The 10185-nt window shown below is 45.0% G+C and overlaps 1 protein-coding gene across 1 annotated transcript; it reads left to right on the forward strand.

Moving 5' to 3' along the window:
- Positions 1-1469: 1469 nt before the first annotated feature.
- On the forward strand, positions 1470-5883 carry LOC123170424 (serine/threonine-protein kinase RIPK). The gene is made up of 5 exons (XM_044588290.1): positions 1470-2099; positions 2217-2352; positions 3855-3991; positions 4879-5002; positions 5090-5883. Exons 1-5 carry the CDS (start codon positions 1665-1667, stop codon positions 5602-5604), a joined length of 1347 nt encoding a protein of 448 aa, XP_044444225.1. The 5' UTR covers positions 1470-1664; the 3' UTR covers positions 5605-5883.
- Positions 5884-10185: the final 4302 nt, after the last annotated feature.

Raw genomic sequence — 10185 nt, forward strand, 5'->3', positions numbered from 1 at the left:
AAATCTAAAAAAACAGGAAAAAAAAAAGAAAAGGTCTCACCTTGGAGCTGCCGCGGCGGCGAGGCGGGGTGGACCGGCGGGGCGGCCGGGGCGGGGCGGGGCGGCGAGGCGGCGCGGACGGGGCGGCGCAGACGGGGCGCCGCGGACGGGACAGGGCAGCCGGGGCGGCCGGAGCGGCTCGGCAGGGAGGAGCGGCCCGGCGCGACGGGGCGGGGCGGCGAGGCGGCTCGGGGCTGCGCGGCGAGGCGGGGCGGCGAGGCGGGCCGGGGCGGCCGGAGCGGCGCGGCGGGGCGGGGCGGCGAGGCGGCCCGGGGCTGCGCGGCGAGGTGGGGCGGCGAGGCGGCGCGGACGGGGCGCCGCGGACGGGACGGGCAGCCGGGGCGGCGAGGCGGGCTGGGGCGGCCCGGCGCCGCGGGGCGGGGCGGCGAGGCGGCCCGGGGATGCGCGACGAGGCGGGGCGGCCGGGGCAGGGCGGCGGCGCGGGGTTGGGATGAGGGGAGGGAGAGAGAGGGGTAGGGCGAGGGCGTTTTGTTAGATATATGGGGCACAGCTCTTTGCCGTCCGCTAGCAGACGGCAAAGAGCCTAGCTAATGGACGTTAGTTTGGCCACTTTCTTTGCCGTCTGCTAGCGGACGGCAAAGTTTTTTTGCCGCCAGCTAGCGGACAGCAAAGACAGTGGCCGTTAGCTGCCTCTCGCTAGCGGCCCACCCTACCTCTTTGCCGTCAGCTTGCGGACGACAAAGGTTCTGCAAACAATTTCTTTGTCGTCAGCTGCTTCTTTGCCATCAGTTTTCTTCAAGCTGATGGCAAAGACCCTCTTTGCCATCAGCTAGCTGACGGCAAAGAACCGGCTGAAGGCAAAGTTCCTGATTCCAATAGTGTAAGCATCATATATAGGAATTGTGTCGCGACCACGTTCTCAAATCGACTGATTTTCAAGTCAAACTTACCGGATAAGGAAACATATCAACTTGTCGGTCAAGACACCAAAAAGTAAAACATCAAAAGGAAGCCGCGCCTCTGTAAGGCAAGGAACCGAATTTCGGCGGACCATTCATGCGCATGTTGGACGTACGCGTCGCCCCGGGCTCGGCGAGGTGGGCGAGCACGCGCATAGTCTCCTCTTTCTTTTCTCAACGCGAGAACCCACTATATAAAGAGGTCCAACTCTTCCTCAACTAGGGGCACGAGATTAAACTTTAGCAGCACCCCACCCCCCTTACCGTTTTCACATGGGCCACTTTGGGATTTCATAAATTGTTAATGAGCCAAGCCCATTTATTTCTAACAACCCGTCAAAAACATTTATTTCTAACAATCACCAGCCTGTAGCTTTGACGAGTCAACGGTCAGTGGAGCGACATGTCACACGACCTGCAAGTCAAACGCCTCAACGCGGCAAAGAGTCGAAGTAGTACTAGAAGAACACGTCCATGTATTCGGCGGTAGGTGGGTAAAAGGCTCGTACGGTCGTCTCTCCACACGGCCGGCCACACTGGCTCTTCATCTTCCTCCTCGTTGCCATTTCTTCCCTGCTACAAATACTCCTCGCGTGGGGCTCTCTCGATCCAATCCCATCTTCCGATCCACGCAACACTTTCAAGCTCACAATCAAGTCGGTCACGACTCACAATCAAGGTCAAGCAAGCTTCGTTGCTAGCAGGATGCCGAGGGCGTCCAAGAAGAAGCAGCGGTCGGCGTGGGGCTCCCTGTTGGGCAGCTGCCTGGGCGGGGGCGGCGGGAAGACGGGGAAGCAGGTCCGCCCCGGCCCTGGCCCGAGGAAGCGCGAGTCGTCGGCGGCGGCGGTGGGGGGCGGAGTCGGGCAGCGGCTGTCGTTCACGGACGTGATGAGCATGAGCGCGGCGTCGGAGCAGGAGCTGTCGGTGTCGCTGGTGGGCTCCAACCTGCACGTGTTCACGGTGGCGGAGCTCAAGGCGGCGACGCAGGGGTTCCTGGACGACAACTTCCTCGGCGAGGGCGGGTTCGGCCCCGTGTACAAGGGCGCCGTGGACGACAAGGTCAAGCCGGGGCTCAAGGCGCAGCCCATCGCCGTCAAGCTCTGGGACCCCCAGGGCGCCCAGGGCCACAAGGAGTGGCTGGTGCGTATAGGCGCGTAGCGTGCCGTGGTTAACAACCTAGACGAGTAGGAGTACGTGTGATGCACACAGCCATGCATGGATGGATTTGACTGATCGGTGATGATTGTTTTGGCGCAGTCGGAGGTGATCTTCCTGGGGCAGCTCCGGCACACGAACCTCGTGAAGCTCATCGGTTACTGTTGCGAGGACGAGAACCGGCTGCTCGTCTACGAGTACATGGCCAAAGGCAGCCTCGAGAACCATCTCTTCAAAAGTAAGCAACCTACTTATTCGTTTCACTTGTCTATATTACTTTTTTTTTAGAGTACACAAAATGCTCGAATGCATGATCCGTCCAAAAGACGGATCGATAATTTTTTTCATGGTATTTCGTTAGTTGCTAATTCATTTGCCAATTAGTATTTAGTAGTACTAAAACTTCAACTATAGATCTTGAAGACTTGCACATACGTTGCAAATAGAAATGTTGATTGCATGCTGCACTTCAACTAAGTAATTCAAGCCCCGCAAAAAAAAAACCCAAGTAATTCAATAAAAGAAGATCCATATTGTAGCTATAGCTAAACTGCTCCAATCAGCATTCTTTACTTTAACCACGAGCACGACTATGTAACATTTAGTAAGACCGACATAAGTATATTGATCTTGATTAACTAACGAAACTGCTCCACGCACAATTTTTGAGCTTGATTTGTGCACGACGTGAAAATCCAGCGGCTAGTGGCCTTATCAGTCATATGCATGTCTGGCTGGATTCAACTTCGTCTGTGAATCATGCAAAAATATGTCATATGCATAGCACTTCTCATTAACTAATCTCCCTGCATTAGGTGGAAGATGTGTGTGCACGCTCGTTCGAGCAACGTGTGCTGCATGCCGCCGTTAAAAACTACAGCTAGCTGCGTACACATGCCGTGTGGGGTGTGCCATATTATATTACCAGCGTCGGCGTCAGCATCTATCGCTTGCTTAATCATAGCCGGCCGCTGACTACTACTCCATGAATTCTACCCCTGTAGCTATATATGTAGCTGCTTCTACAGCGGGTTCTTCCTCTCTTTTTTACGGGAAATACAGATAAAGATGTAGCTGCTTTCAGCAATCAATCTAGTATTGACTAATTAACCAGATAGAAGAGGAAAAACTTCCTTGTGAGGGTTTACACACGAGCAGTTGACCAGTCCGACGTTACTACCCTGTTGACTTCGTTGGCCCGTCTGAACTTCCATCCTTTGATTCTCTCTATAGAACAGACGACGGGCGTGCATTTCCTCTGGGCGGGTGGGAATTGATAGGCCCAGTTGTTGCCGTCGAACCAGACCTTTCTTTTCAACAACGAGCTTTCAACCTTCACGTCGATTTTTATCAGAGAAACTGCCACAAGTTAAGTTAGTACGGGAAAGTCGAACTAGACTTTTAGCTGTTTGCAAAAACTTAAAGAAAAACCTCAACAAAAACCGCGCTCTGATCAAACTTGCACATCACAATTTGGATCTTTTCATTACCAAAATATAGTTGATTGGTTGTTTTATGATAGCTAACCACTCATGCCGAATGATTACCAAAATATTACTATAGTTGTACATAATGTGTCGATGATTAGTCATCATCTCGATAAATAAAGATCGAGTGCATGGACTCTGATCACGATGTGATGACGCCTATGTGCGTTAGAACTAACTTGTCATATCTACACAAGCGGCGCAAAAATATCAAACTTTCACACTGACCCTGAATTTGGTTCTTGTTTGGCAGAGTTTCCTCCCGTTCTGTCGTGGTCAACCAGGCTGAACATCGCAGTGGGCGCCGCCAAGGGCCTCGCCTTCCTTCATGACGCGGAGAAGCCCGTCATATATCGCGACTTCAAGGCATCCAACATCTTACTCGATCCGGTAATGAATTAATGCTTAACAGTTTATTTTATTTGGATTTCGCAAAAAAGAAGTTTATTTTGTTTGGCTGGGGAGCAGTTCGTTTTATTTCATCCACTCACAAATTCAATTCCAATTATAGTACATACACATATATCTTATTGTATATGTGTGTCCAATTATTGTTGGTACGTCATTCTGATGCTAGCTTCCACCCCGTTTTCTGGGTTGGCTTCACGCAAATGACCAGCTCGTCAAACCCTGAAAACCTTGAAGTTGGTAGGCAGTAGCTGGATTTTGACTTGGTGAACACACATATATACTGACAAATGTGTGGGCGAGTAGTATACACATTACGTTAATTAATTAGTCCTACTAGTGTGCTTCTGACTACTTTCCACGGGGGCATGCATACGACTTTTCAACTCACTGAAAGAAAGCGAGAACGTTGATCAAGCTGTTTAGCCCTTGTATTTGTCAAAGCTTGCTTCTCTGATTAAGACATGTAACTACTAATCAAAAATCAGTTCAGGTAGCCAACGCAGACTCTCTTCTTTACAAATGGATGATAAGAAAGGAAACAAATTGGAAGGCCCCATCAAACCAGCACTCAAGTCATTTTATTATCAAAAGCAATTCAGTTGTTAGTTTGGGCGCCGAACGACATCTGTCTGATTGGAGGGGGGGGGGGGGGGGGGGGGGGGCGTGTGGCTTTCTATTTAGAAAGTTGCGCGAAGGCCTATTCGAAAGAATGCACTCTAGCCAAATATTTCATCGTTACCGCCTGTTTAGAACCCGTAGCGTCATAAGCAAGAACTTTCCAGAGTTTGTGTTCGATGGAGCTCATTAGTGCATGGTAGGTACATTTTTGCGATGTGGTGCTAAAATGGCTGAACTTTGTCATGCAGGACTACAAGGCGAAGTTATCTGATTTTGGCCTTGCAAAGGATGGACCAGAAGGTGACGAGACCCATGTCTCGACACGTGTCATGGGCACCCATGGCTACGCCGCACCAGAGTACATCCTAACCGGTATACTCTCTCTCTCTCTCTCTCTCTCTCTCTCTCGTGCATGCATTTTTTTCAACTTCTAACGGTTCATTTGGTTTTGATTTCTAGGTCACCTGACAGCGAAAAGCGATGTTTACAGCTTTGGTGTCGTTCTTCTAGAAATCCTCACTGGAAGACGAGCCGTGGACAAGACTAGACCTAGTAGGGAGCACCACCTAGTCCAGCACATGCGGTCGTGGCTCAAAGACCCAGAAAAGCTAGGAAAAATCATGGACCCTGCTTTGGAGGGTAAGTATGCCACCATGGCAGCTCATAAGGCAGCCTTGGTGGCATACCAGTGCCTGAGTGGCAGCCCAAAGAGCAGGCCGGACATGTCGAAGGTCGTGGAAAACCTAGAACTGCTGCTCAACCTCGTGGATGATGTTCCCGGTAAACCGGTGATGCATGTAGCTTCACAAGATGACACTAGGAAGGAAAAAACAACAAGAAGAAATGGGGAAAGGGAGAGCAATAATGGGGGTCACCGAAATAAAGCCAGGCCTCCGAAGAAGACCGTTAGAGGGAGGGGGAACCAAAGCGAGGAGCTTTGGGAGTGGAACACGCCTGGAGAAGGGAAAATCTAGTCTAATAGTAGGACACTTTCTTTGGGTGGAACGTGGATGTACATGTTGATGGTTGCACACTAGTTTTGATGTGGAGGGGGGGTCCACCCTTCCCTAATTTGTTAATTTTTTTAGTCCTTATTGCCTTGGCCTGGTTTTACCGTACTAGTCCTTCTATAAAGAAATAAAGATCATTTAGATCACTATATTAGTGATCTAAACAATCTTATATTTCTTTTACAGAGGCAATATCATTTTCGAAAGTGAGATCCACAAGGAAAGTCCACGTACAGTTGATGATGTGCTTGCAATTGCACTTTGTTTTAACTTTGCAAAGTGACATATGCACGACGTGTGAGCTTTCTAGACACGGAAGGACAAAGGCCACACCAGTGATGTACATGGCCCTTTGTTCATTTCTTTGCAGTTAAACTTAACCCGGTCATACGGTCCAGTTCACGAGGCCGGAATTTTTTTATAGAGAAAAACTGGTCTCAAGTCCAAAGTGCAACCCAACATATCATGTATTCTTGTCATGAAAAAAAATAAAACATTAGCGAGCAACAATGATCAGTAGATGATGTCTACGACCACCTTAGAGCTAAGGTTCTCATACCACCAACAAAAATTACATTTCGATGCTTTTTTTAATACATATAGTCACCTCGATGCAGCACAACCTAGTTCTATCTTAGGAAGATATCGAGGGAGGTTTAGTTGTAGGGTAGAGTCATACAAGACTCCAAATACCCTCTCCTTCTATTCCTCAACATCAGTTCCATACGTTTGATACTACTAAGACTTGTTCCTGAGGCCTCCCTGGCGTATTTCGGAGTTCTAGTGCCCACCCCTTTCTTTGATCCAAGTGAGAGTGAATCGAGTGCATGCCAATAAGCGGCTTATATATGCTCTAGGTCATTGACAAATGACCAAACCTGCCCTTGTGGTGGTAAGCGGGAGGGCGCCGGGGCTATGTAGCGCCCGCACCGAGGTGTAAGTAGGTATTGCCCGAAGCTTTTCCCCAAGCATAGTTGTTGGGGTGGCCTTTTTGTTGGGTTTTCTTTCGCTCGCTCGCTCTAGTGTTTTGTTCGGTTTTTCTTCTATTTTCTACCTATTGGTTGGACTGGTCCAGCTTTCATCGATATATTTTTTATTTTTTGTGATATTATTTATGGTTTTCGCTAATTTTTTCAATCTTTCTTTATTTTGTATTTTCTTCGGGTTTCTGTTGGTTCCCACCAATTTTTTTCTTTTATTTCCTTTCTTGCATTTTTTTTCTTTATGACTTCCATCAGTTTACAATTTTATTCTTTTATTCTTTTTTTGTGTTGATCTTTATATTTGGGTCGATTTTCAATGTTTTTTGTTACTTCCTTTCTATGTGTTTTCTTTACTATTTTCAGCAGTTTTCTATGGTTTAATATTTTTTCCTTTTTCCCGTTTGTAGTTTTTTATTTTTCCAATACATATCTTATTTTTGCCATACATGTTGTACACTTTATGTATAAAGCTAAAACATTTTTTTTACACATCAAACATTTTCTAAATAAATGATTAACATTTTTTATATGTTTTTGTAGTTTTTTAATGTACTTATATTTTCTGTATACATCCAAAAAATTATACATGTTAAAGAAAACTATATACATGATAAACATTTTTTTCAATATATGTTTTGATGTCTACATTTTCAATATTCATTGTAGATTTTTTGTATACATAAGAAACATTTTTTCACATATTTAACATTTTCCAAATACATGCTTAACATTTTTTGAAAATATATGTTTTTTATGCCTATTTTTCATAAACATTGTACATTTTATACACTGTTAGCAAATTTTGAATACAAGATTAACATTTGTTTAATTTATGTTTTGATATCTACTTTGTTTCATACACATTGTACATTAGTTGTATCGATCAGGAGCACTTTTTTTACACACAATTAACATTTTTTAATATATGATGTATGTTTCTTCAAACAAATAGTTTTTAATTTTTTTGAATATGTGTTAAGTTTTTTTTAGTATGTTTTAGACAATCTTAAATGGCACTGACATTATTTTAATGTAATCAACATTTTTTTTAAATTATCCTAACAAAGTCTTTACACTGCGTTAACATTTTTCAAACTCATGACTTTTTTGAGAAAAATAAGCAAATTTAATTTTTGAAGTATATGTATTTAGAATATTTTCAAAAATATAAATGGAAGAGGAAAGGAAAAAAATGAACGAACTAATGGAAAATTTAAAGAAACGACTGAAGACTACACTCGATCTCGCTATTGTGCCGGCCTAGCAGTGCATTCCTTGACGCGAGGCTGTGCTAGGTATGCGTTAGGCGAGACATAGCCGCCGCAGCAAGAGGATAGAGGAGGTAATCTTTGGAATATGGGTCCTTGGTGGACTAGGAGAAGAGACAAGTCCATAAATCATGGCAGACCAAGCCCTCGCATCCCGCCACCTTGGTGGCCTTTTCCTATTTGAGCCTTATTTCTGGTGAGCATCTTCGTTTCTTGAGTTTCAGATGGCTTTCAGTCTTTTAGGGCTAGTTTGGTCGGTTGTCTTGACAACATGCGTGGAAAATATTGGTGCCTGGATTGGGCCCGAGAAACTCAAAAATTTTGCCTGGCCGGACGCATAGGAGAAGAGTGTTTGGTTTAGGGCATGGCCTGGCATGATGTAAGTTGTCGTTGTTTTGTTCTCATTCACCTTGAATTCTGTGTCCTCATTATTAGTAGACGTGATTATTGCTAGGCCGAGTCATCCAGAATTGGTCACCTAGACCAGGCCAACCTCGCAGCCTCGTCATCCAGCCAGGTTAACCACTTTGTCTCCTTCTCCAAGCCAGGCCATGCACCAATCACAAACCCAGGCAGCTCCCAGGCCCTTCCCTGTGCTCCTTGGTAAACATGTGCGAAGCATGCCACATAAGCGAAAAATGGCTGGCACAACAATTAAGAAGGAAAGAGAGAACTTTAGTGACCCCAGGAAGAACCAATGCCAAGCACGTGAACCTAGGCAAACCACTTAAATGAAAGAAGTTGACCAATACATGTAAGAGTTTAGATGCTAAATCATTAAATAAAATGATCTTAGCAGCAACAAGTTAAGCATCTATGCATTGAGGAGTTGAGTTGATAAGCTCTTTAATGCACATAGCACCTCATCTACATCTACGCACCTTGCATTGAAAGAATCCTCAGGGAGGCTGGCCCCCAGGCCAGGCATCACGGGAGGTCCTGTTTGGCACCCTCAGCGCCGTGTAGGCTACTTGACGCTTGAAGGCGAGCCGTAGTGGGCCAGCCCAGCATCACTCCGTCCAGCCAGAAAAAAAATCGGGACAAAATTTTCTTCGGGTACTCGGATTCGAACTGACATGCTATCGTCAACCTACCTAGCACCGTACCACTGCACCACGATGACTTAGCTATGTGATATCCGAAAACGGCTAATTGACCCTTGTATTAGTTTTATTATAAATTATCTGTAAAAAAGAAAAAGTAGTTCTGGAAAACAATTCAGAAATTTTTAAAAGTTCATCTATTGTTAAAAAATGTTCACAAAAATCGAAAAAAGTTCATCAATTTTGAAAAAAGTTCACGAATATGGGAAAAGTTCACCAGAATTTTTTCAAAAAAATCACGGATTTGAAAAAAGTTCACTCAGTTTTGAAAAAAAGTTCACCAGATTTTGAAAAAAAGTTCACGGATATAAAAATAGTTCACCTGATTTTGAAAAAAAGTTGATGGAGTTGAAAAAGTTCATCAATTTTCATAAAAAAAGTTTATAAAATTTATTTATTTTCATATATTCGAAAAGGTTCACCGGATTTTGAAAAAAAAGTTCATCGACGCTGAAAAAAAGTTCACAAATTTGTAAAAGAGTTAATCGATTTTGAAAAAAAGTTCATGTATTTGAAAAATAGTTCATCGATTTTTATTAAAATAGCGAAATAGACAAAGTTTGTGCACTTATATCAAAAGAGTAAGAAAATAGGAATGAAAAAGAAAAACCAAACAAAACAGTTCGAAAACACAGTAAATAATTAAAGAAATGAAGGTATCGGGCCACATCCAAAGAATGTGGCTCGGTGGTTACTGCTGCTTTGTCAGTACAAGTAAGTTGCTGGTTCGTATCCCAGTCAGCGCTTAAAGTTTTTTGCGATTTAATAGAACAGAGAAGAAAAATTTGATGGGCCAGCCCAGTCGCGGGAGGGGTTGTGCTCTGCAGGCGCCCGCTAGCAAATTGGCCTATAACGGGCGCCTGCATCGCCGCCAAATAGGAGAGACCAACTAGTTAACGAGCACTCTTTTGGGAGCCTCGCAACGATCAGCGCCACTTGGCGCGCTCTCAGCCAGTCGCCAGGTGTCGCGCTCCGGACGCTCCCTCCGGATTTTATTTTTTTTTTATTTTTCCGCACGCGTTTTCGGCTTTTTAAATGTTTTTTGATTTTTTTCGATGTTTTGGTTTTCCCCCGTCTTCCTTAGCTTTTCGATAAATTTTTTTTTTTTTTGCACGAAAAGAACGCGTTTTTTTCTTTCGCGAAAGTCACGGCCGTGCCTTTCGGAAACGAAAAAAAATGTGTTTTCTGTTT

This window comes from Triticum aestivum, chromosome 7D, assembly GCF_018294505.1.
Source record: "Triticum aestivum cultivar Chinese Spring chromosome 7D, IWGSC CS RefSeq v2.1, whole genome shotgun sequence".
Lineage (NCBI taxonomy): Eukaryota > Viridiplantae > Streptophyta > Magnoliopsida > Poales > Poaceae > Triticum > Triticum aestivum.